The sequence below is a fragment of the Gadus macrocephalus genome, chromosome 9 (genome assembly GCF_031168955.1).
Source record: "Gadus macrocephalus chromosome 9, ASM3116895v1".
Classification (NCBI taxonomy): Eukaryota; Metazoa; Chordata; class Actinopteri; order Gadiformes; family Gadidae; genus Gadus; species Gadus macrocephalus.
In genome coordinates, this window is record NC_082390.1 from 18,008,229 (window position 1) to 18,034,527 (window position 26,299).

Genomic DNA, 26,299 nt, shown 5'->3' on the forward strand with positions numbered 1-26,299 from the left:
TTAAAACATAATCAAACTCAACATTATTGTGTTCCAACATTATACGATTCCAAGTTGTTTTTATATCTGTTTATTTTAAAAAGTTTTCATACATGCACAATGTACATAAAGAAAGACAAGTTGGAACTTTAAAAAAATATAGAATATCTTAATTTAAAACTTATTATTTCTCAGAAATGTGATTATTTCTCAAATAAATGAATTAACCCTTAACCACAGATTAAAGACAAATCCGCCATAGAAAATCCACGACAAGATACATTTCATTTTATAGAACAAATTTTAAAGGGTAAACACACAGGCAATAAGGACATTTGTAAAAACAGCAAAAGAAGATTAACAAAATATTTGAGGTCCCCGGTACTATTTACATATTTGCGCCTCATAAATTCCACAACACTGAGTAAAATACTGAGTGGCGTTGGTAACTGCAGTCCAAGACCCAATGAATGTGATATTTCCATTGTTTACAGTGCTGAAAGAGAAATGTGTTTTACATTAGAATGGACTGATCATGTCTCTAACAATAATATTTATATAATTGATGTATATTGCACATTTTGTGTGTATTATATAAATATTATAATTATTTAGTAGATTCAAAATAAAATGTCTAAATCGAAATGACTGATCCAGCTTTTTTTTCCTTGACATAGCAGACTGACGTACCTTGCGTAGAGGTCAATGCAGCATGTTTGAATGTTCCCCTCCGTCCCGTTGAACACAGATGTTCTGAAGATGCTCAGGCAGTCCAGAGGAGGAACATAGAGGACCCCTTAGATAGAGAGTTATAGTCGCTGTTAACCTGTGTCATATCAACAAAAAATGTGGTCAGCCTGGAAAATGGAAGGAATTTTGAATGGCTTACCTGCAACGCAAGCATTGATAAATGATGCACAGGTCCCAGCGAATAGTGCTCTGACTACCAAAGCTGCTATAACTTGTTTTTTGGCTGGGCATATGGATGCTTTGAATCGAGAAATGTCGGTTAGATTCAAAACAAGTAAATAACTGTAAATGTGACGATCAGACAAGTCAGTGCTGTAAAGTTTAAAGGTTATACAGACCCAGGCCTCCCATCACCATGCCAATTGAGCTAATATTGGCAAATCCACAGAGGGCGTACGTGCTGATAATTTCCGATCTGACCTTTAATGGACACAACCAAGAGAGTGTAGAATAAAATGCACCCATTTTACAATGACAGCTGCATGACACTATGCCGGCAAAACTAACACTAGCACTGGCAATGCACCCAGTAAATTAAGACTACAAAAAGACAACAACAAAAAAGGTCCACTCACAGAGATCCACTGTCTTACTCCATCAATCACTTCATCAAGTCCTTCGACCCGATTCGTTTTCATTTCGGACAATTTCTCATAGGCCAGGAACTCGTTCAGAAAGAGCTTGGTGCCGAGCAGCTCTGCGACCGTGAAAGACTCTTCGTAGGGTATCCCCATCATAAAGGCGAAGGGCATGAACAAGTAGGAGCAGATGAGCTGCAGGTAGAAGACAACCCCAATAAACCATACATGTTTCCGTTGATTTCATAATATACAGATCTGTGCTACAGAACGCAGCATGAGCCCCAAGTAAATGTCCAGAGAACACACCTGGAAGGAGACATAAGGATATCCAACCATGCCGCCCAGCCATTTTAAAATGGCATTAATGAACTCCAGGATAGCAAGGAAGGATATAAGATTCACCACAATGTTAGCGACTAGACCGATGCTTGCGGACGCTCCATTGCTCGCAGCTTCCAGAACATTACGTTCCTCCCTGTGGGATTCAAAATAAACCTTTTTAAACAAACCAAATACAAGGTACAAGAGGTATTTCAGGAAATGACATAGACGTACCCGGACAACAGCACAATGTCCTCGTCTGACTTTTGGACTTTCTTTGTCTCGGGGTACGAGAGCTTTGAGATGGCTAGAGCACACGGTGCAGCCATCACTGAGGCGGATATCAGAGAGGACGCGTCAATCTGTATGGATATGGGTTAAACATCAAATCAGGGACCAAAACCAATAGCTAGGCGGGAGCAGAAAGTCAGCAGCACTTACACCAAAGGAGATGAACGCCCCCATTACACTGCCTGCAATGGTGGCAAATCCTCCAGTCATGACAGCATGGATCTCTGATTCGGTCATCTCCTCTAAGTAAGGACGGATCAACAGTGGTGCCTCTGTCTAATGGAAATAAAGAGGTTGATAAAATAGGTACAAATAGGTACAATTGTTCTATTCTAATGTGGAGTAATCATTCGTAACAACATTTTCTTCAAAAAGGTTCTGGACACAATAAACGTGAAGCTTGACTCCTTTTGAAACAAATGTCACAGATTAGTCAGCGAGATAAAGAAAACAAACAGTAGCTTGTATACCTGTCCAATGAATATGTTGCCAGCCACGCTTAATGTCTCTGTGGCTGAGGTTCCCAATGTTAGCTGCATAACCCATGAGATCTATAGGTGGACCAAAACACAAATCTTCAATAACTCATAGACATAGGTTCAGGCTAAGGACACCATTCACATGTGTTTGGATTGGAATCTGCCTGGCTGCATTACCTTAACGATGAGCCACTGCATCAGCCCAAGGTAGTACAGGACTGACACCACACTGCTGAAGAACACCACAATGGGCAACGCCTGTGGAAACAAATGGAAGCAACTGTGTTAATAATCCAGCCAGAAATGTTACAGGCCGAATAATCACCACATACTCACTTGAAATGCAAAAATATCCGATATCAGCTCTCCGAACACAAATGATGATCCCGCTTTTGTGTAGTTGAGGAATATCTGCAATAGTGAGACAGATTAAATATGTTAATGTACAGAAATGTTGGCATCATTCATTTCTTTGTATCTTCATTTACACATTCATATTATTCCACTGAATATTGTTAAAAAATATATAAACATTTAAGCTGAGGACGCCTCAATGAGTCAGCTAGGAGGTCTATCAAGGTTGTTAAAAAGGCAAGGAGGTAAAATGTGAAAAGATGCTATAAAAAATACAATTAGGGCTGAGAGCCATAAAACGTCTCAAGGTAAGTTTTCGGTCATTCTCATTGCATTATGATAGCATATTCTTATTACCAAGATAAGACAACCGTGTTACCTGCACTTGATCCCCAAGCCATTGGAAAGCAATGAGCCCTGGTTCTGATCTGATCACAAACAGGCCAATACAGAATTGCATGCCCAGTCCCCAGAGCACAGGTCTCCATGACACCTTCAACAATCAAAGGATAAGTCGGATTCAAATTATTAGTAAACATAAGCATGACAGCATCTGTGTTCTTCAGCGAATGATTCACAACGCCAAATGTAGTCCAAAGTCTACGGGAAAACATTCCCCCAGACAGCTTGGAAGCTATGAGCAAATCATGTGGGGACACACACACAAAAACACACAAATAAACACACACACAAACACATAGGCACACGGCACATATGCCTCTTTTGATTTGAAACGAAATTCAAGGTTAATTTAAAAAATACTGACAGCTGGGCGATTTGCTGAGAAGATGTAAGAAAGCAGGACAAACATGCAGATGCCTGCAAAGGAAATCAGTTGTTCGGGTCGTTGACTTGTGTCCAGAGCGAGCCAGACAATCAGCAAGACCACGGCGGACGCGATGAAAACCCTGCGGAGGACGTGACAGAGTCAATAGAGAGTCAAACCACCACCTGCAGTATACAAAGTACAAATAGATCACATCCACGTGCCATTTGATCCATCTCAAGTTCTTCTGGAAAAGACTGACGGTGGGAGCCAAACATCGCTGAAAGCTGTCTCCTTTGTATGTTTTCAACAAATCATATGCTTTGGATGCAACTGCCAAACATGTCAAGACTACAAGACCAATGGATCGCTCAAAGTTCATCACACAGGCAGCGATGAAGAACGCCACGAAACCTGTGTGGGACAAAACAACAGTTTTACTCAAAAACGGAACTAAAGTATGGCTTGGCAAAGTCTTTAACTTCTATGTTGAAATCATTTGAAATACATAAATTAAATTATTAATTAGACATCACATACATATGTACAGGCTTTTACAGTAGGTTGAAGAAGTTTCAGATTAAAATGGTTAAATATATGGAAATCTATGAAAGGGATTACCTGCTCCAAGTATGCCAAGCCCAATGCATTTAAACGTTTTTGAGTGTGCCTTGATGTAATTCTCTGTGGCATTTAGAGGATTGCCAGTCTTGCTGTATGCAGAACAAAATAGACATTAGTTCCATACTGAACAGTAAAGAGTAACTTGCAAACTGTTGATCAGGTGGATGCCAAAAAACATTGAGATAAATGATTGCATTATGTTGTCATACATGAACTGAAGAAAATTGATTAGGATTTGTGTGTCAATTTTTTAAATTACATTTGGGTATCGAATTCGATTTAGATCATTTGCCATATTTGACTAAAAACAAAAAAGAGAAGTTTGCATTTGTTTGTGTTACAGCACAATATGCCATTGTTTGATTAAGCACAAGTAGACTTCAGTTATGCAATTGCCTACATTTTCTGCAATCCAAATCTTTTTCCAGACGTCTTTTCCGAACTGGCTGGTTCCTCCTGGTAGGCCATATTTACATCTTGCAAATCTATCTCAAATCCTTGATTGACCACTCCATCCTTCAGTTCGCCCTCGCCCCCCCTTTGTCTGTTTGCTTTAGCTGAAAAAGAAAAGCGTCACCCTGAAAAACCGTGCAGCGTATACACCGCAAAGCTTGCCAAACAGGCTTTTTAAATCGTTTTTTGCGATCAGTGCACCCTGAAATAACCATACACATTTATTTCTTACTATTTTGAGCATACATATACCATTTCAAAAAGGAGAAGACGAGTTGTTGAGGAATGCAAAATGTCTTACCCATTGTGCTTCCTGCCAGTCAATGGGAGTAATGTGGTGTATTTAAATGCTGGCCAGAGGATACTCTGCCCTCTGACTACGTGTGTTCGTCAACATGATCATAAATATGATTCAGCAATCATCAGAAATCAAAGTATTTTTTTCAGGAGGCCTAACGTTTTAAACATTAAAAGGGGTGCGTTATGCACATTTACGGCACTACATCATCATTACTCAGGAATTCATTAAGGGAGTTTATCTACATTTTATTATCTGGGTAGCAGCTTCCGGGACTATAAATTCCGAAAAAGGGATACACGTTCTCCTGTTGGTGTGTGTCTGTGGGCGTGTGCGTGTGCGTGTGCGTGTGCGTGTACGTGTGTGTGTGTGTGTGTGTGTGTCTGTGTGTGTGTTCGTGTGTGCGTGCGTGGGTGTGTGCGTGTGTGTGTATCTGTGTGTGTGTGTTCGTGTGTGCGTGCGTGGGTGTGTGCGTGTGTGCGTGTGTGTGTGTGTGTGTGTGTGAGTGCGTGCAAAGTTATTTTGTCATTTTGGGGGGGGGGGGGGGGACACCGGCCCTGGATGATAGGTTACACAATTAAGGAAAAACACAACGGTGGGCCTCTTCATCACTAATTCATATATTGTTATAATTCAATAATGTAATTTTCTTTCTTGGTGCCCCCCCCCCAGGTAGGCGGTGCCCTACGCACTCTGCGTAGTCTGCGTATAGGGAGCGGTGGGCCTGAATGTAGGCTAGTTGCTACATTCGTATCAAGTCAGCTTTAATGACGATCGATCAAACATGCAGTCCTTATTCCAAATAATTTTTACATGTTTGAAATGTATGTGATAGAAAACGATACAAGCGGCGTATTGATCTACTGTGCTCAGTCAGCAGCAAGTAGAACCGACAAGTCAGCGGGCAATATGCCGGATTAATGCATCCCTCCCAACCAATCAGAATCGAGCATTCTTAAATGAAGTAGAATAAATAAAAAATAATGTACCCGACCCGCTCATTTAAAAATATGCTCTTGATTAGCTTAATCTTGATATGCTCTTGATTAGCTTAATCATAGCCTTACTGGAAACTGACCTCCCTGAGTCATATGCATTTAAGAAAAGAAGCCTATTACAATTTTACAATGGCATGTAATGCATATAGCAGTTTAACATGGGGAACCTGCTTAAATTTAGCCTACTTAATCCCTTTATACCTTTAACAAAAAGACTGCAGATTAATAATTCAAAGAATTAAAAACAGCAGATTAATAATTCAAACAATTTTATTGAATACATATTGTTATTGATCGCATGCTGCATGTTTTCAAGGTCCTGCATGAGATAGAAAACAATTAATTAAAATAAATATTACTGATAGAAACAAGACAAGAACAATGTCACTAACAGGATGATAGTTATGAGAAAGCCTTCATATTATAGCGTTCACATTACAAGCCCTCATTTTATATATATTTGCCGGTCTTCAATACATGGATTTCTCAGGTACGTCATCACTGTTGCACTGTGCAAACTCGGGGCAGAAAGAATCTACTAGCCTCTACAGTATAGAGTATTTTGTGACCGTTCAGTGTGCATCTCAAACGTGTGCATCGAACTAACATCACCGAGGTGGCGAAAGCTGGGGTTTCTTCCAATGTTAAAACAGTAGGCCTAAGTGTTCGAACATTTCGAAAAGAATGTTAAGCAGTATCACAACCACAAGTAGTCTGCCCTAGTTCTAGAGTTCGTTAAGCTTGTAAAAACAAAAAAAATCATTCTTGTTAATCCACTTCTTTTTACTTACCAACATGAATATCTGAAGATCCGACTTCAAGGAAGATCTCGTGTGAACTGTGATTTACAAGGCTATTTTTTTACAAAAAGTACAAGTTACGCCTCCTAGTACAAGTTACGCCTCCTACTATACAAGTTACGCCCGCTACAAGTTACGCTTCGTCTTGCAGGACGCAGACAGACCCTACTCATGCAGAGCGCTAAACACTCGGGGCAACGTTTGCGATTCACTTGTTCACATTTCCGGGAAATCATCTACGTAGAGGCACTCCTGCCGCGCCCCCATATGCCTGGTCAAATCTGCCCGCGCGCGCGCTTCAAGGAAGGTAACCAATCACAACGGAGTTGGGTTGGCAGGAGGGGGGCGAGGGGGCGGAGAAGGACGAAACCGAGCGTTGACAGAGAATGCTGAAAGCGCCCAGATGAGAGGAAGAGTTTCCCGAAAATCGACATAGTTTTTTGTGTATGGTTAAACATGACTATCTATCATTATAACAAAGGTCATAAAAGTCGAAAAGCATAATAGGTCCCCTTTAAGAAAACAGATTATTTATTCTCCTTCTTGCTGTTGTGGTAATGCTTGTTATTTTCTTAACTTATTCATGTTCCGGGGACTAATAAAGCTCAAAGACAGCATGACCATGGAAATGGCATTTGGTAGATCGGTATATTCCGCTACAGGTCAGGCTCCTCCATAACAGGGTCCATTGTTGCCAGATTGGGCCACATTTCCCGCCCAATCTGGCAACACCGCGAGGGTCTGGTTGCGACCTGCAGTTTGAGGTCGACCCCTGCTATGACCACCATTTTGACACCTTCATAGTAAGCCTACAGAAACTGCTCTTACTGTTGTAAATTATATTTGTCTTAACAAAAATCAAATATTGATACATTGGACATTGTGGACCATTCAATACTTTTGCACGGTTTGGAAAATTGGGTTTTGCTTTCCGGCACAGTCTTAAACTGATCAGGTCATTTCTACAAGCCATTTTGAGTGGGTAATTTTTTTTACAGTGACAAAATCAGCCTTGAAAAACTTAAAAAGACTAAGAGGACTCATGTCCAGACAGGAACACATTTTTTAACACATTAAAAAAATTCTCCAGAAAATGTATATCGATAATAAGTGTATGGAAGCATATATGTAGCAAAATTCAAATGGTAATGCAATTTGCAATTACATTATGCAATTGACAATTCATTATGCAATTTGATAATGTAATTTGTAAATACGTTATTCAAAGTGTATTTTAATATGCAAAGGGACAATGCAATCCTCAATTAAATTTGCAAAAGTTATAACAATGAAAATAGAATAACATTTTGTCAAATTCTTTGAGTTCCTTTATTCAAATTGAAAAGCTATAGCGTCCCCGTGATTGCAATCCACTTCGCCACGCTCCGTGTGTTGCGATATTCAAATGACATTTCAATCCGCAAAACGCTTTGCAAAAGATTTGGCAAAACGTAATCCAAAACGTTTTCCAAAAAGTCAATATGCAAAGTGGCAAACGTATCAGCCAATCAGCGTCTGGGCGGGAACTACGTCACTTGCTCGTAATTTCCTTGTTCACGTTCGTATGTGTCTTGTATTGAACATGCATTGTTTTTTTTATTGAACATGTATTGTTTTTTGTATTGAGCATGTATAGTTTGTTGTATTGAACATTTATTGTTTGGTTTCCTCAATTACACCTCTAGTCAAGCAAACCAATATTTTATTATAAACCTTATTATTTTATTAGCTAAATGGCATATTCATAAATGTAAATACTCGAATCAGAAACCGCTTTTTGTTGTGTTTGAGAAGGAAAACAGGCAATACATGGGGAATATTCTGTGTTCTAGAAATGGGAAAGCTATTAAAACACCCAGTGTGCTCTTTATAATATTTTTATATAATTTAATGCTGCATTTTGTATTTTTTGTGTCTGTATTTTATGTCTGCCATTTCTGTACCCCCTGGCTGTTGTTGTATTGCTAATTGTCAATAAAAAAAATTAAAAAAAACGTTCGTATGTGTCAGGTCATGGTCAGTTTGGTCACCAGTGGAGTAGATTATTGATACGCTCCGAAGTTTGGCCGATGATGTGGAGAACAATCGTGTTGAAGACACAGATGCAGTAGATAGAGTGCGTGCTCTGGGAGATAGGGGACTTATCCTCACTGGTACGTTTTGACGCCAGTGTGGTAAACACAAAGATTTCCCAAGTGCTACAGGCACTGGGTGCGAAACACAGGGTCGGGAGACCCTGGAGATACCCTTGGAGGCAATAGGAAGTGACGTAGTTCCCGACCAGACGCTGATTGGCTGATACGTTTGCCACTTTGCATATTGACTTTTTGGAAAACGTTTTGGATTCCGTTTTGCCAAATCTTTTGCAACTTTAGCGTTTTTGCGGATTGAAATGTCATTTGAATATCGCAACACACGGAGCGTGGCGAAGTGGATTGCAATCACGGGGACGTTATAGATTTTCAATTTGAACAAAGGGACTCAAAGAATTTGACAAAATGTTATTCTATTTATATTGTTCTAACTTTTGCAAATTTAATTGAGGATTGCATTGTCACTTTGCATATTAAAATACACTTTGAATAACGTATTTACAAATTACATCATAAAATTGCCAAATGAATTGTCAATCGCATAATGTAATGACTTATTGAATTGCAAATTGCAAATTGCATTGCTATTTGAATTTGCTACATATATGCTTCCATATAAGTGGTCGATAAGAAACCATAAAACAAGATTTCGAGATCATTAATGGCCCATCAGCACACACGCGCACACACGCGCGTGTGTGCGCGTGTGTGATAATGGGCCATTAATAAACTCGAAATCTTGTTTTATGGTTTGTTTTTTGTTTATGGTTTAATAAGGTAATAATATGAATATAACATCAATTATATTGGATTATAAAACACCAACGGATTTTTGTATGTGTGTGTGTGTGTGTGTGTGTGTGTGTGTGTGTGTGTGTGTGTGTGTGTGTGTGTGTGTGTGTGTGTGTGTGTGTGTGTGTGTGTGTGTGTGTGTGTGTGTGTGTGTGCGTGTGTGTGTCGCCTAGGGCACCGAAACGGCCAGCGCCGGCTCTGCACACACACACACACACACACACACACACACACACACACACACACACACACACACACACACACACACACACACACACGCACACACAAACACACCCACACAAACACACACGTGCAAAAATCCGTTGGTGTTTTATAAGCCATTATAATTGATGTTATGTACATATTATTACCTCCATATTTGCTTTGGGTTAACTATGAACCAAAACGATTGTGCTGAATACATTTATTTGAAGCAGCATCGGGCAGTGAGATTCGAACCTCGTTCCGAGACGCTCACCTCACGACGGAACGCCTTGAACGGGATGCTCACAATGACCGTTATTGACGAGACAGAGGGAGGGACTTCTGATGTGATATCCGTTTTAGATAAATGTTCATATGGTGCTTTGTCAAAATCTTCGTCAAAATTGTAACAATTATTCTCATTGTTATTGTGGTTTTCATGGTTTATTCCTTCGTTTTTGGGACTGTTAACAGCGCACACTCGTTGGAAGTTTGAGAGCGGTGAATGCGTTGCTGTAGACCGGGGTAACGCTACATTCCAGAATCCCCTCCAAGCCCGTGCGGGTAGTACGTGCATCCCAAGCAGGAAGGGGTGTGTCTAGCTTTGTAGCTAGCTAAGAGAAGGAAGGAATACAAGACGAAGCCAACTTAAATGCTATCAGAGCATAGAGGACCGTGGCTAACGCTAACTGTCAGCCAACAACCTATTCTGTCAGTCCTAGTTTTTAACGTGTTAATACTCATTGGAGCCAATGGTGAGTTCAGTGGGATTTTGACCATGAATAATGGCATTGTCAGTTGTATATGGCACACTGCGTGATCATCAAACGCTGTACGATGTGTCTCATTGCTGTGTTGCTAGCTAGTTGCTAATTCAGCTAATGTTTTGCATCAACCCATATAGTCTACTACCTGGGTCGTAGGCTCCAAAACAGTTGTATTTCGAGGATTTAGACCCAACTTCTTTGATAATAACACAATGTATATTACATGTTAATATGCGAGCTACTGCTTTCTTAGTTTGCAAATATTCAGCTCAAACTATAACCCAAATAACACATAACTCTATCACTAAAACAATTACATCAGCCACTTTAAAGCAAAGTATAATTGTGTTTAATGACGAATGGGAATGCTCTCTAACCGGTTATATTTGTTTGCTTTTCCAGGTATGTGATACCTCCCAGACATGGGTGACATGAAAACCCCGGATTTTGATGATCTTCTGGCTGCCTTTGACATTCCAGATGCTACAGGGTTAGATGCCAAAGAGCATGGGCAGGAGAGCCACGAGGATCCAGGGGGGCAGCTGAAACACACAGGGGTATGTCTGGATGATCACCTATTGGTTCACCAAGCTGTCACTCCGGCAGATGTTCCCGCCGTAAGTGTAATTGTGAAAAACACTAGTCGGCAGGAGTGTTTGGATGGTTTTGCCCAGAAGCTGCACTCAGTACCCAACTTGCAGAATGGATTCAGGGTACCTGGATCCTCCACTGATTCCAGTGAGTCAAGCAATGGTGGCTTTTCCAAATCCTATGCATCTCCACTGAACGGGGATGCCAGTAGGGAATTTCTGGGAAGGATGCCTGTTCAGCATAGATCTGAAGCAAAGTTACCCTTTTCCGAGTCTTTTACTCAATTCAGTCCTATCTCGAGTCCTGAGTCTGAGGACACGCCGAGCGCGAATGACAGTATTAATCCAAAACAAGAGAGACCCTATTTCCCTGAAGCCTCAGTTTTGGTTGAACCTTTGTCAGACAATCAAAGAAGGCCATCTCTCAGTATGTTTGACACTTTCCCTAAGGATTGTGGCGTTCCCAATAACAAGCACAATAAAGCAGAGCTCGGCATAGCAGAACATTTCAAAGGAATGGACTCACCTGAAATGTATTTTACAGACCAAATGAACTCGCACAATAGCGCACAAACACCTGAAAATGGTGAAATTAAATTTGAAAGCAACTCCAGCACCATCTCAAACTCTGACATTCCCTCTCCTTGTCCGTTCGTCAAGTCCCAAGCATCTAAATTATCCTCTTGCCTTGAAGCACTGGCAGCTCTGAACACGCAAACCGTTCCCAGTGAGCAACCCTGTACTAAAGACCCCTCCTTCATGCACGACGACTGTGTGAAGGCCAGCCCCCGGTTTCCCCCCTCCCCCTGTAGTCCCAGGAGTCCCCTGGACGCGGTCAAGCGGTCGGCGAGGCCCTCCGACAGTCCCGTGAGCGTGTGCAGTGAAAGCAGCGACAGGGTCCCCTCGGCGGTGGGCTCCGGCTCGCCGCTGGCCATACCCAAGGTCCGGATAAAAACCATCAAGACCATCTCCGGACAGATCAAGCGCACGGTCACCAGCGTGCGGCCCGACTCGGAGACGGACGAGCTTCATTCGGCCTGCGAGTCGTCCCCGTCGCGCAGCCAGGTCAGCGAGGACTCCTACGGCCCGTCATCCCCGCTCCAAACTCTCCCCGTGGTGGCTGAGAACGCCGTCAGAATGCATGCTCCTGTCCCTGCTTTAAATACCAGTACTACGAGCAATGCTCCTTCATCGACCCGCGCCCCCAACAAAACAGAGGGCCGCTCTAAGAGGTCAGCGACCGTCAACACAAGCGCTGCTTCCAAGGGGACGGCCGCACATCAAAACCAGAAGCTGAGGAGAATAGCTCCGGGTCAGACGGGCCGCCCCGCTGGTCCCACCTTCCTACCCAAAGCGATGCACCTGGCCAACCTCAACCTGGTGCCGCACAGCGTGGCCGCCTCGGTCGCCGCGCGCTCCGCCGGCCCGCTCCCCGCCCAGCCTGCGCTCACCTCCTCCTCCTCCTCCTCCTCCTCCCCCCCCCCCCTCCACGCTGTGCAGCACGGCCCCCCTGGTGCACCAGGTCAAAGCCCCCAGCCCTCAGCCCCACCAGCGGGCGCCCATCCCCAGCAGCGCGGCGGGCACCCTGAGCAGACTGCTGAACAACGGCAACCCCGTGCCCACGTACGTGCCCGACCTGAACCCCCCGCCGGGCAGCGACCTGGGCCTGCCGCCGCGGGGGTACTGCTGCCTAGAGTGCGGCGACGCCTTCGGGCTGGAGAGGAGCCTGGCCTTCCACCAGGGCCGGCGCAGCGTGCACATCGAGGTGTCGTGCACGCACTGCGCCAAGACCATGGTGTTCTTCAACCGCTGCGCGTTGCTGGCGCACGCGCGGGAGCACAAGAGCGCCGGCACGGTGATGCAGTGCACGCAGCTGCACGTGAAGCCCATCGCCGAGGAACACATGTTCGTGCCGCTGGCCGGCGTGGCGGCGCCAGTGGCGCCGGCGGCAGGGAGCGCTGGGTCGGCGCCGCCGCCGTCCACGGCCGCCGGCCAGCCGGTCATGCCCCTGTACCCGGACAGCTTCATCAGGCACAGGCTGCGCTGCGTTGAGTGCAACAAGCAGTTGTCTGACTACAAAGCACTCGCGGGCCACTACCAGAGACTCTCTGAAGATGTGGACCGTCTGGTGAGTGGACATTCTGACAAGGATGTTGACCGATTTGTAAGCGCATAGAACAAAAATAACATGCTCTAAATATCACTGAATAAATGTGTGGCGGTTGCTCCAATACAAAAGCTTAAAACACCACAAAAATTTCCACTGATATAACCCTATTACTACTATTCAGTTATTTGCAGTAAATATAGATAAGTCCAAATAATATCAAATTCCTGAAAAGTTACGTAACCCCCGTGTTGTCTTCATGCTTCTACGATGTAAAAACACTTTTCTTGTTTTGTGCAAGGTATGCGAGGTGTGCTCAATGTTGTTACCTAATAAGTGCAGCTTCAGGGCTCACCAACGCATCCACACGCACAAGGCCCCCTACTGCTGCCCCGAGTGCGGGGCCGCCAGCCGCTCTGCAGACATACAGAAGCACGTGAGGGAAAACTGCCTTCACTTTGCACGCAAGGCATGGTACAAGTAAGTCACGCCGAAACGCATGCCCAATCAGCCCTCTCAACGTCTGGCCTTAAAAGATCTCATGTCAAACCAATTTCACTCTTTGTTTCTTGTGCTTTCAGGTGTCTTCACTGTGAAATGGTTTTCAAGACAGTGCAAGGCCAGAAGAATCACATCGAGGAGAAACATTGTGTGGTCTTGTATAAGTGCTCCAGCTGTCCAGTGGCCTTTAAGTCATCGGACGGCTGCGAAATTCACATGAAAAACAAACACAACGTTAGCGAAACTTCCGCCCAGTGAGTTAACCGCCTGCTCCCACCTCGGGAGACTCCTCGTAGCTCAGCGTTGACTTGATAACCAGCATCTCATGGCCTCTTTACTGTTTTTCTCTACCTTGGTTGCAGGTTAATCTTTAAGTGTTCATGTGAGACCATGTTCAAGAAAAAGCAATTACTGTTCCAGCACTTCTATCAGAACGCAGACGCACGGGCCACGTGTGTCTTCAAGTGCCCCGAGTGCACTTCTGTTTTACCCCTGAAGCATTTGCTTATGCAGCACTTTAAGGTTTGCCTCCGCCTATTTCTCCACACCACTGAAATATCAAATTCAGTGTCAACACATGGTGGATGTCATGCTTCGTGTTTCTACCGTTTCTCCTTTTAGAGCGCACACGGTGGGACGTTGAGGGAAGAGCCCAAAAAACAAAGCCCGGCAGCCCGGCCTTCAGTGCCTAAAGTCCAGCGGCTCAAGGTCCCCAGCCTGGCTAAACACAGGGTAGCCCCCAGTAGGGGGGCCCCCAGCAGAGAGGCTCCCAGCAGAGAGGCCCCCAGTAGGGAGACCCCCAGTAGGGAGGTGGAGCATCGGGTCAAGCCCCGGGGCCAGCCTACGGGCTGGACGTGCGGGGAGTGTCTCCAGGGGTTCCCTGACCGAGACGCCTATGTGTTACACATGAAGGACCACCATGGAAGGGTAATCACTTGTGGAAACATCTCTCGACGGGCTTGCTTGATGTCTTTAACCTTTGTGGAAGTTGTCTACATTTGTTTAAATTTGAATTGTAAAGGCTGAAGCTAAATTTACTTGGTTTGGCATTAAAATTCCAACACCAAATGATAATTGTACTTTACTTTCTATCTTCAGCTTTTGACTCATTTAAATGTCTATGTGCGTTTTCTCCCCCAGTCATTAAAAAGGTTTCCATGCCGACAGTGTGAGAGGTCGTTTAACTCCTCAACCAGCCTAAGGAGACATATTCGTAACGATCACAACGGAAAGAGGAAAAGTTACACTTGTTGGTAAGAAGTTCATCATCTCATTTGCAATTCTCAACAAATAAATAAATGTGTTCATCAGTCTTGTTTAATTTAAATAACCTTTTTTGCTGTTTTGATATGATTCTCTTATCTCTAGGTATTGCACAGATACAAAGACTATATTTGCCACCTGTGTGATGTTAAAGAACCACATCAGTCTTATGCATGGCATTAAAAACCCCGACCTGAATCTAATGCCTAAGACAGCTGTACAAGACTGCATCAAGCCCTCGGGAGAGGTAATGTTCATGCATCCTTGACTACAGACTCATTAAATCACAATGTCTGCAGATACTCACCTGGCGGCTTGCTTTTGCCCTGCAGGGTTCCCTCTCTAAAAGGCCCGCTGCGGGCGCCCAGGAGGCGAGCCAGGAGGAACCAACAGATGACCCAGACGTCTCCTCAGCCAAGCGGCCCAAGGCCCAGTACCGCTGCTCCACGTGTGGCTTCACCACGGAGGACGGCGCCCGTTTCCAGCAGCACATCCCCCAGCACAAGACGGAGGAGCACAGCCCGCAGTGCCTGCACTGCGGCCTCTGCTTCACGTCCCCGCCCGCGCTCCACCGCCACCTGTTCATCGTGCACAAGGTCAAAGACCCCCGGGCCAAGACGGAGGACTCGGAGGCCGGGGAGAAGGAGCCGGGGGGCCCGTCGCCGCCGCTCGGATCGCCGCCGGGCCCCGCCGCCGGCCCCGTGAAGGACTCGGGAGCAGGGCCCCCCGACACGGAGCCGTCACGAGCCCAGGAGCCACCGGGGTCCCACTGTGACGGGGACGGTGATTTAGGGCGGGGCGCCTCCAGCTCCTCACACAGTCTGGCGCTCCACAGAAGTTAAGAGGCAAGCCGTTGTCACCTTTTTCTGAGCAGCTTACCGAAGGCGATTATGCATTGTTTTGATGTTGTGCGCTAAGGCGGTACGTCGTTTTGGGGTCCCAGGTCGTTAATTTGAAACAAGATCCTGGCGTGTCTCGAACCACAGTATTTATGCGGTAACGGGAAACATGAGTTCATGTCTCCGTCATATTTTATGTTTGCACATTAGTGTGTGTGATATGTTGAGAAGTGCTGGGATTGAACCACTGTCACCGTAGAGCTGACAATTGTTTGCCTTTCTTCCTTTTGTTAAATGGTTTGAACCATCCTTAAAGGAGACTCAGGGTATGTCCTTTTTTTTTTTTTTTGAGCGGAGGGCTTTCTTTGTTTCCCCAGCCATCTGTTAAAAATGTACACATTTATATTCAAGCATCATTTACCGCTGCACATTATGCTCTCTGAATGAGATTCAGATCCATGGATTCAACTCTGATTGAACACAGTGGTAGAATGACAAATATACGTTTATAAGTTAAATATTTACACAAATATAGACACATTTTATTACAAGATGTTATATTTCAGTATACATTTGAAAAGCCGTTAGTTTTGCATCAACCAAAATATCTCTGCAAGATGAGGCCCATGTTCTACCTTGTGTTACATAGCCATCTGTGGCTTCATGTACAGCTATGGCTATGTATGAACTTGTGTATGTGCATCTGTGTGTGGACCCACGTGTGTGTGTGGGCCCACATATTTGTGTGTGCTCGACTACCTTCAACCTATTTTAATTGTTAATGTATTGCAGTTATTGTTGCACATTGTTCTGCCGTCTGTCTTTTTTTAATTACAGTAGGTAACCTGAGAGTTTAGAACGCTGCGGAGGTAACGAGAAGGTCCAGTAAAGCAGTATTAAATACCTCAACGTGTAGAATCCAGGAACGTGAAGGGAGACTATGAAGATCAGGGTATGGAGAATATGCAGAACGGATAGAAAATGGGAAATGGGAACGTTTCCCAGGCTGCATGACTGTTGCTTTTTTTTATTTTTGTTCATATTGATGAAATGTTCTCGTGGTTTTGAGAAAATGATTTGACAGAGATGGGGTAAACAAGTTGAGCACACCTCTTCAGAGCGGGAATAGTTGACTGTGTTCCACACACCTCTGAATAAGGTCTAAATTACAAACACAATCTGGATATTGGATGAATATCAGCCCTGATGGATTTGATTGCATTTGCCTGGGTCGTACCGCCCACATTACGGTTTCCCCCTCGGGAAATCAAGAGGGATTGTTTAAACATTGTATGTCTGTGTTGGCGGGGGGTGTGCAATGTTGAATGAGTATAGCAGCGGATGTTATCTCCCACACTATATCTATAAATAATTGTTTGGGATTTGATGTGTAAAGTATTGGGTCATATTGACCAGATCAGTGGGTTAACTTTCAGTGTAAGAGGCATGAGCAGCTGTCCGTTTTCTGTCTTAGGCCTCTGCCTTCAAACCAACCTGGTAAGAAAATACACCCTCACCTATTGACCTGCACAGGCCAAAGTGAAATCTCTTTCTTTTCTTTGTAATGCTTGTTGAAGACATTTGTACTTTTTGATACATTGTGCGGCAATTTGTACAATCGTTTGTGTACGTATAGAGTAGCTATAATGTAACATGTCATTGGCAGCGTTACTTTAAGCCAACATCTGTTGCTGCATGCAGTGGCCCTTGTGCCTTGCTCACATCTTTACTCCAAATACTAATGAATAAATTGGTGCATTTAATTTACGCTCCTTCTGTCTCTGTACGTAATGTTTCATTGAATGACTCCACACACAGTGCGGCATGTTGAACGCCTGTGAAAGAGCATCCGGAGGGTTGGCGTTTCCATAACAAAAGGCCAGCACATCAACCGTCAAATACCCAAGCATTTCAGCCTGCATTATTCTCTACCATAAAGGACCTTTCAGATGGTTAACATGTTTTGATGCGTCTTCTCGAAGGTGCTTAATTATGGTATGTAGTGAGATGTGCCCGCTGAGCAGAACCTCGCAGGATGAGAAGAAAGGGTGAGCTTCTGTTACATCCAGTGAAGAACCCACCAACCAGTGATGGATGACTCCATCCAATCAGAATGTTAAGCCCATCCTATCCCTGTATAAGTGCAGCCTCTGAACTGACAGAGCCGCAGAAAGGTGAAGAGGACTGGCCCTCCGCAGCATCACACCTGAATACCAGACCCTTATTCAGTGATGGCTTCTGTAATGGCAGTCGCTTGCCGAACAGGAGTTCTGTCTTTTATTCTCATCACATACTTCACCGTGACCTCTTCCATGACTCTTGATTTAACTGAACTCAGAAATAAAGTTTCAAAGATCAAAATGAACCCCAGGGGAAATCTATGGGCAACAGGTGAGTGTATCTCTTTGCATTTATTATTACATTTGTCGTATTTTTAAATGATAATAATTATAATAACTATTATTATTAGATAATAATTATAATAACTATTATTATTATTATTACTACTATTAGTATTATTATCTATTTATTTTTAGCATTCATTTTTATTTAGTAATAATTATTGTGATTATTTTTATTTCCATTTGTTTTATATAACTTGATACGATTAAATTGTTGGTTTCATAAGGTCACTTCATGGGCAAGAAAAGCATTGTGGACAGCTCTATTATGGACCCTGCCTACAGAGATTTGGATAACCCCATCCAAATGAACGCTGAAGATATGAGGGAACATATGATACAAGAGTTAAAAATTGTTCTACAAGGACAACAGAAACGTGATTTGGAAAGGTTTGTATATAATTATTTTACCATAATGATGATAATTATTGTTGTTGCTGCTTTTTGTAATGTGCAACATGTATTTTCTCACTTCTATTATAGAAAACGAGATCCTGCTTGAATATGAACAAAAACCATGCTTGCAATGTGACATTTATAACACATAATCTAATTATTGGATAATATTCATAAAGTAAAGCGAAAACATTTTAAAAGAAATGTTCAATGTGCTTTTTTAAAAAAGATAGTGTCTTATTGTGTTTGACGTAAATTCTTGACATTCTGACCATGTGAATTATGTTATTGTTGAAATATTATCCATTTGTTAAGAATTGTCATGGCATGTGATGCGTTTATATCATGCAATAAACAAAGTTACCTACCCATGTTTCATCGCTTATCGCCTATAATTCAATTGTTTTAAATTGAGAATGACATGTAAAGGTATAACAGATTTTGACATTAGTTAATGTGCGACTAATTATATTACAACGATGACCGTAAAAGCTAGGTGAATCTAATGTTATGGCGCCCTGTAGTGGCGATAACCTAAAATGGCAACGACGGTAAAAGACATAAACGGGGCGTCAGGCTCCTTTCGCTTCCGGGTTAGGAGGCAGTTTTAATCGGTAACATGTTACATCCAATCTGACAAACTTTTATATCAGAACAGCTTGTTGGTGGAGCAGGTGAATACGATGCCCCTAATAGTGATGTGTGGGTTCCCCAGCAGTGGTAAAACTCGCAGGGCTAATGAAATAAAGGATTATTTTGAGAAGAACACAGAAAGAAAGGTCCACATTGTAGGGGATGGGACCATGCGCATTGAAAAGAATACTGTTTATGCAGGTAGGACCACAAAATCTAAACAAATCAACCGTTCTGGTTGTATTATTATAACAGTTGGCTATCTGGGTCGTATACAAATATTTATTATAACGTTATACACATAATGGGACTGCCAGCTATGGCATTAGTGTTATGTTGGTGATGTCAGATTTATCCAAGTGAAACTTTATAATTATGTTGCCTAATGTTTTGATTCCAAATCAATTATTCACGTGATAAGTTACTGTTTAGCCCACCACGAAATGATTGCTGGGTGTGTTACAGAGTCACCAAGAGAGAAAAATGTGAGGGGTTCTCTGAAAGCTGAAGTTGAGAGGTTCGATTTTCCACATTTGATAATGTGTTTGATCTTGTAATGGAATCATATAGTACTATAACTGTTATCTATCTGTTAACTGTGCCATTTGTTGCTTAGGAAGATCAACAAGGAAGATATTGTCATTTTGGATTCGTTGAATTACATCAAAGGTAAGCATACCACTTGATACAAAGGAAAAACTGCATGCATGAAGACCCTTGTTATTCTCATTCTACTCCTTGCACTCTACAGGGTATAGATATGAACTCTTCTGCCTCATCAAACACACACAGACACCCCACTGTGTAGTAAGTATGACCACGGTAAAATAACTCAAAAACAGACCTAAACCACTGTTCACATCACATCCACATCTATGATTTAATGGATGGTCTTTTATACAGGTTTACTGTCTGACCTCAGTTGAAGTGAGCTCAGCATGGAATAGCAGCAGAGAGCCCAAGGAGCAGTACACCCAAGAGATGTAAGAAGCACCCTATTTGAAGTCTTGTATCCCTTTACGCGTATGCTCCAACACTATGCAATTACATCTCCTTGATCTCTCATCTGCTGAGTTTGGGAGAGAAATCCTCCTGACGTCAGCCTGTTTACTTGCTGGTGTTGTGGTTCCTTGGTAGCCTGGATGCTCTGGTGCTGCGGTTTGAAGCTCCCGACTCCAGGAACCGATGGGACAGCCCTCTGTTCACCATCCAGCAGGAGGACACGCTCCCCTTCGACGGCATCTCCGACGCCGTCTTCAAGAGGAAAGCTCCCCCGCAGAACCAGTCCACCCTGAGTGTGAGTCACACAGGCCCCTTAGGAATGTCCGTCCACTGGGGTCTCCACTTGAATGGGCTTTTTATCCAGAAACAGACACAGCATGAATATATGGGTGTCTACTGGCTTGTCTTTTTCTGCAGCAACCGTTGTCCTCTACTAACTTCTTATACGAGTTGGACAAGGTGACACAGGAGGTGTTGATGGTAAGCTCTCAGGCCGTCTTTAATTCGTTTGACCTACGGGTCAGACTGCTAATTAACAACACATGTACACAATTACCCACAGTACATTGATGTGTGTCCAACTGATTACTTTAGCTTCAAGTCCATTGCTATGCACGTGTAAAAAAAAATACAGTTTTACTTCTTCGTTTCAGGCTATTCTCAATGCTCAGAAGACGAGCATTCCTGGTGATCTCATCACTGTTCCTGGAACCACAGACAAGATATCCTTTTAAATATTTAAGATTTAGAAAATTGCTATATTTGAAACTGTATTTTTTTGTTATGCAGCTATTCATATCCATATTATATATTGGGGTAATGCAAAACCGGTGAAGTAAACTAGCCTTCCCAGCTGCAACCCCAGATAGGTTATATACTTGCAGTAGGAACACTCCCCTTATACCAATTGAGCAGACGTCTGAGTTGAGCAGCTGGTGTAAATGATGGGGCCACGCATCAAAGAGCGTACGTTTTAATGGGAGTCAGCTGAAGGCTGCTGATGGCTCAGAGAGACGGCACGCAGTTGAATTTCTGAACGGAGCTCAATTCGATTAGCACGACTTTGGTGAGTCATTTTCAGTAGCAAGCACTTTGATATTCCCTGCTGGCTCAATTTGAAAATGTTAGCCCTGGAAAGTAAACTAGTCATCAGACAACTTTTTAGTTTCATCCTTATGGCGCTTTTATGTGTCCTATATTACTTTGGTCAAATAAGGTTAACAGCTTCCAAGCGTTTTGTCACATGAATGAACACCCAATCTGTCCTTAACCTGATGTTATTACATTGAATACACCAGGAGCTTCAACATGGCTGAACTGAGGAAACTGAGACGCCAGTTCATCAGCTACACCAAGCTGCACCCCACAGAGAACATAGGACACGTTTCAAACATGTTTGTGCAATATTTGAACAGAAGTCTTAATTAAGCTACATTTGTATGTTATATGTTCAATAAACTTGTATTTATTTTCAATTTATACCATGGTCTGGGGGAATACTCTATTCTGATCTGCTGGAGGGTGTGCATTAACCCCTGATATAAGACACCTGCTTAGTAGTTCCAGTCAAATTATCTGTTCAGTTTTCAAAACGAGGGCTGGTAAATGGTGAAAAATGTATTAAACTGTAATCAGAAAACGTGGTTATATGCTATATGACCCTATAGTATCTGTGATATAAAGGCTGGGACGAATTTCAAATTATAAATATGTACACTATGTTGAAATTATAGACCGTGGCTATTCCCATTGAAACAAATGGCATGGTGATTCGGTCTTCAAAACGAGAGCTGGTAAATTGTGAAAAATGAATTAAACTGTAATCAGACAACGCGGTTATATGCTATAGACCCTAGAGCAGGGGTCTCAAACTCAACTTACCTGGGGGTCGCTGGAGGTAGAGTCTGGGTCAGGCTTGGCCGCATGAAGTATTCCACAAAAAAAAGGAGCACAACTGACCCAATCGAAGTTAATGATCGGGCTATAATTAGATCACGTTGGCTATGTAATCGCTGAGAACAGAGGACATTTCATAGCGGTTGGTGGAAACCGGGACATTTTAGCGTCTTTAGCGGCTTTTGTCGGTACTCAGGACACGCAACTCAAAATTGGGACGGTCCTGGCAAAACCGGGACATCTGGTCACCCTATCACAAGTGATAAAAAAAGCGTGGCAAGCCACTCTGTGCGTTTGAAAACAACGCACGGGCCGCACTAACACTAAACTTTGATGTCACGGCCCGGGGGCCTCCATTGGCCCCCGGGCCGTGAGTTTGAGACCCCTGCCCTAGAGTATCTGACTGTGGTATAAAGAGTTGGACGAAATTTGAATTATAAATATGTACAATGCATAACGTTAGCTCTCTGGCTCAGCTAAGGTCCGTCCTATTTACTGGAGGAGTGAACAACGTTTCCGTTGCATAAGAACCTTACGGGAGGGTAATGATTGTTTCAGGTATTAGTCAAACCCTCAGGCGTTACCAGGGAAACAAAGTAATGGCTTGTGAAAAACTTTATATTTGGATTGTAAAACGCATGAAAATATAATTGAATAGCGTATTCTTAATTTATTTTCTTTGACAAGTGACCATGGTATAAGCGGGATGGACTTCGCCGTCCTCCGCCGTCCTTCTGGTAAATTGTGAAAAATGAATTAAACTAATCAGACAACGCGGTTATAGACCCAGGAGTAACTGTGGTATAAAGGCTGGGACGAATTTCGAATTATAAATATGTACAATGCATAATGTCAGCTCTTTGGCTCATAGCTGAGCAGACTAGAATACAATGACTGTAGCAAAAGTAAAAAGCAAAAGTGAACTGTAGACCCCATTTAGTGTTTACAATGGTAGAAAAAATATTTACATCAAATTTACTGTTACACATTTGTGACTTTAGAGTACACATGCAAAATAAATATTTAGGACTTCAAATTTACTTATTTATTTATTTATTTAGTAAATAAACTATAGTATATACTATAGTAAATATTGTAGTGTTTTTGAACCTTACTATAGTAGTTTTACTACAGTAAACTATAGAATACTACAGAAAATTCTATAGTTTACTATAGTAAATAAACTACAGTACATATACTATAGTAAATATTGTAGTGTTTTTGAACCTTACTATAGTAGTTTTACTACAGTAAACTACAGAAAACTGCAGTTTTATTACTACAGTATACCACATATATACTACTACAGTAAACTATAGTATACTACAGAAAACTGCAGTTTTATTACTACAGTATACTACATTATATACTACTACAGTTTACTACATAAACTACAATCTACTGAAGTAAATTACAGAACTTTTATTATACTTTTATTTTGCTATAGAATACTACAATTACGATACCATAGTACTATATATACTGCATTACAATAACTGCATTATGCAGTATTTTGTTGTTCTTTTAACTATGTCATTGTACTTTACCTAATGGATATTTTCAACTGTATCACTTTTTGTTGTTGCAATTTTTAACCATAGTGCTGTAACAATAATTCACTGCACATAAATTAGGCTTCAACCACCATTAACACAGTGTTTTCTACAGACTGCTAAAATACAAAAAAAATAGAACAAAAGTTTAACTTTCTTTAAACAGTTGATAATTTATTGTTTCTGAAATTTGGCAGCATTGTTCAGCTTTTGTCGTATAAATGCTTTTATGTTCGTATCAGTTACGTAGGTGAACTTCAACTTTGCAGCATCTGTGGGAACACACACACACACACACACACACACACACACACACACACACACACACACACAAACACATACACGAAAGATGAGCATGAGAATGAGGGTATCACTCAACCAACATCTTTTCTCATTTCTATATACCTACTTGTTATTTCAACAAGGTCCTGTTTGGCTAGGCCAGGTTTTCCTTCTGTGCAGCTGCTGGATGACTGGCCAGTCACTGAATGGCCTGCCATATATTCCCTGGTATACATCCCATGTAGGAGATCATTTATGAACTTCTGGGGGCTTTGGAAGGAGCAGCGCTCCACAGGTCCTTTTGGAATGACCTTTAATGCAGGTAGATAACATTACCACAAATCTACTTCAACATACAGCAGACTAGCGTCTTACCTCAATGATATATATATGCATTTAGATTAACCGAGTGTACGGCTGATGCATTTAGAAAAACAGTGCAACTGAAACTAAGTAACTTAACCTATACAAATAAAGTCAAACAGATTGTTACAGAGTGGCCCAGGGCCTCTGTTGCTGATGCTGATGATGGACCTGGAGCTGGAACTGCTGTTGGTGCTGGTGATAGTGTTGGTTCTGGTCTTGGTCTTGGTCTTGGTCTTGGTCTTGGTCTTGGTCTTGGTCTTGGTCTTGGTCTTGGTCTTGGTATTGGTGTTGTCGTTGGTCTTGGTGCTGAGCGGAGAAACTCCTCCATCTTCTGCAAAACGTCTGGCAGCACTGAGCAAAGGATTCATAATAGCCTTTTAGCTAACATGTAAAACAGAAAAACCCTTGTGTAAGTTTTCAACAATAGCATTCCATTTCAATGTTGCTATTTTTGCCTTGAGAGAATAATTTTGCAGCCTGTGGTTGTTCTCCCTCAACAGCTCACAAGATGGGTGATGGCACTGAAAATAAAAATTCCATTAAAAAAACAAAACTGACTCACATACACCTGGGCAAATACAGAAGCCAGTTAGAGGGTACAAAGCTTACAGCTGATAGATTACAGGAATATATTGCTGTATCTATCCCTATACTATAGAGTTAGGAAATAAACTTTAATTGTAGGTAGAACATTAAGTGCAGATCAGCTGACATGATCCTATGACAAACAGAGAGATGTACATAGAGTTAAGGGTTACATCTAGTCTGTACAACAGAGGTCAGCAGGGGGGATGAGCCTGAGCGAGTAGACAATGTAGGCGGAACAGGAGATGAATACTCAAATCTAATCTTGTTAATATTTGAGTTGACAGAAAGCAAAAAGTCAAAATGATCTGACAGGCCAGGCAAAGCAGGCCAGTTGGCGACCCCATGGTGTACAATATGACAGACAACATTAGGCTACATCACATTACAATAATTCACTGATGTTAAGAAGCACTTCCATACGGTGAATATTTGTACATCACTGCACCAATACCTTGCTTTTCCAGTTCCATTAAGACGTAAAGACCTGTGTTTTTTCTCTTCTTCTTCTTCTTACATTGAATTAACTGAGGATCCTTTAAATCATAACTCATCCACAAGGCCTATAGATGACATTTCTGTAATAAAACTTTAGTTACCTACCAGCGATACTACGTCGTCGGCGTCGTCCTCAGAATATCGACCATTCTTCAGTATCTTCCTTTTCCCCTTCCCTTTCTCCTCCGGGCTCGACAGTTTGTCTCCAACATCAAGATAATGCCTCCTCTTACAAACTAACTCCTCTCTGTTGTCTGAAAATGTCAAAATGATGACGTTTTCATAATGTGTGTTTAAAATGCTAGTATTATTTTGGGCAAAATAAAGTTTCTCTCTATAAATCCAGGCCGCGCACCCCACACTTCCCCCACACTTCCCGCGCCTCACATTATAGGCCGCGAGCTAGGGGGCCTTATCGTGCCTACTGTTGCGAGCTTTACAATTAACAACGTTTTTGAAACGAAAACGTTTACCGTGATATTTGAAATATTACCATATGTATGTAGTTATGCACATATTTTATGTAAACATAGTCAAAGGAGAAAAAAACTTGTGTTACTTACCACTAGGTGTAACAAAACAATTTGTCAGTATTTGGTGTGATTAAAAAAACTTCTATTTGCAACCGGAAATAATCCAACAGATTGACAGTTCTCTCCTCACCATACACCCACCACATGAAGTCAAAATATGTTCAAGGTCATTGTCCGAGAGACACTATTGGAAGGCATCTGAATGGAGGGCATTTCTTTTATTTTATTCCCCCATTCTTTTGAAAACTTTTTTACCCCCGGTTTATTATAATCACTATTACTTGTCTTCACTCCTCCAGGATA

At 42.4% G+C, this 26,299-nt stretch overlaps 3 protein-coding genes across 6 annotated transcripts; 2 read left to right on the forward strand and 1 right to left on the reverse strand.

The window, feature by feature from the left end:
- Window positions 1–57: 57 nt before the first annotated feature.
- Window positions 58–5,051, reverse strand: slc28a1 (solute carrier family 28 member 1). 4 transcript variants are annotated; one of them, XM_060061928.1, is made up of 17 exons: window positions 4,900–5,051; window positions 4,546–4,702; window positions 4,143–4,234; window positions 3,746–3,935; window positions 3,522–3,663; window positions 3,135–3,248; window positions 2,738–2,812; window positions 2,579–2,659; window positions 2,393–2,473; window positions 2,073–2,198; window positions 1,866–1,993; window positions 1,617–1,785; window positions 1,305–1,502; window positions 1,068–1,149; window positions 869–967; window positions 670–775; window positions 58–475 (listed from the first exon to the last, which is right to left on the reverse strand). In XM_060061928.1, exons 1-17 carry the CDS (start codon window positions 4,901–4,903, stop codon window positions 364–366), a joined length of 1,956 nt encoding a protein of 651 aa, XP_059917911.1. In that variant the 5' UTR covers window positions 4,904–5,051; the 3' UTR covers window positions 58–363. The 4 variants fall into 4 exon arrangements, 3 of the variants coding, with proteins under 3 accessions (XP_059917911.1, XP_059917913.1, XP_059917914.1); XM_060061930.1 differs by having other exon boundaries at window positions 4,143–4,230; window positions 4,545–4,702; XM_060061931.1 differs by having other exon boundaries at window positions 4,851–4,954.
- Window positions 5,052–10,362: 5,311 nt separating this feature from the next.
- On the forward strand, window positions 10,363–17,615 carry znf592 (zinc finger protein 592). Its single transcript, XM_060061866.1, is given in 10 exon segments — window positions 10,363–10,538; window positions 10,953–12,618; window positions 12,620–13,268; window positions 13,549–13,727; window positions 13,829–14,002; window positions 14,111–14,270; window positions 14,370–14,675; window positions 14,889–15,001; window positions 15,117–15,258; window positions 15,344–17,615. Coding segments are annotated over 9 exon segments (3,879 nt in total). The 5' UTR covers window positions 10,363–10,538; window positions 10,953–10,972; the 3' UTR covers window positions 15,854–17,615.
- Window positions 17,616–19,219: 1,604 nt separating this feature from the next.
- kti12 (KTI12 chromatin associated homolog) lies at window positions 19,220–21,758 on the forward strand. The gene is made up of 9 exons (XM_060062030.1): window positions 19,220–19,482; window positions 19,747–19,798; window positions 19,898–19,950; window positions 20,033–20,088; window positions 20,185–20,264; window positions 20,419–20,578; window positions 20,701–20,763; window positions 20,937–21,005; window positions 21,568–21,758. The coding sequence occupies exons 1-9, from the start codon at window positions 19,332–19,334 to the stop codon at window positions 21,709–21,711; spliced, it is 828 nt and encodes a 275-aa protein (XP_059918013.1). The 5' UTR covers window positions 19,220–19,331; the 3' UTR covers window positions 21,712–21,758.
- Window positions 21,759–26,299: the final 4,541 nt, after the last annotated feature.

Bases quoted from the DNA above. Each gene is read 5' to 3' on its own strand.
- kti12 (XM_060062030.1), top strand. From the start codon at position 19,332: ATGCCCCTAATAGTGATGTGTGGGTTCCCCAGCAGTGGTAAAACTCGC. The intron at 19,483-19,746 runs GTAGGACCACAA...GGTGTGTTACAG, and splicing joins AAAGAATACTGTTTATGCAG to AGTCACCAAGAGAGAAAAAT. The intron at 20,265-20,418 runs GTAAGAAGCACC...GTTCCTTGGTAG, and splicing joins GAGCAGTACACCCAAGAGAT to CCTGGATGCTCTGGTGCTGC.
- slc28a1 (XM_060061928.1), bottom strand. The intron at 1,786-1,865 runs GTACGTCTATGT...TGAATCCCACAG, and splicing joins GACATTGTGCTGTTGTCCGG to GGAGGAACGTAATGTTCTGG. The intron at 476-669 runs GTACGTCAGTCT...TTTCTCTTTCAG, and splicing joins TGCATTGACCTCTACGCAAG to CACTGTAAACAATGGAAATA.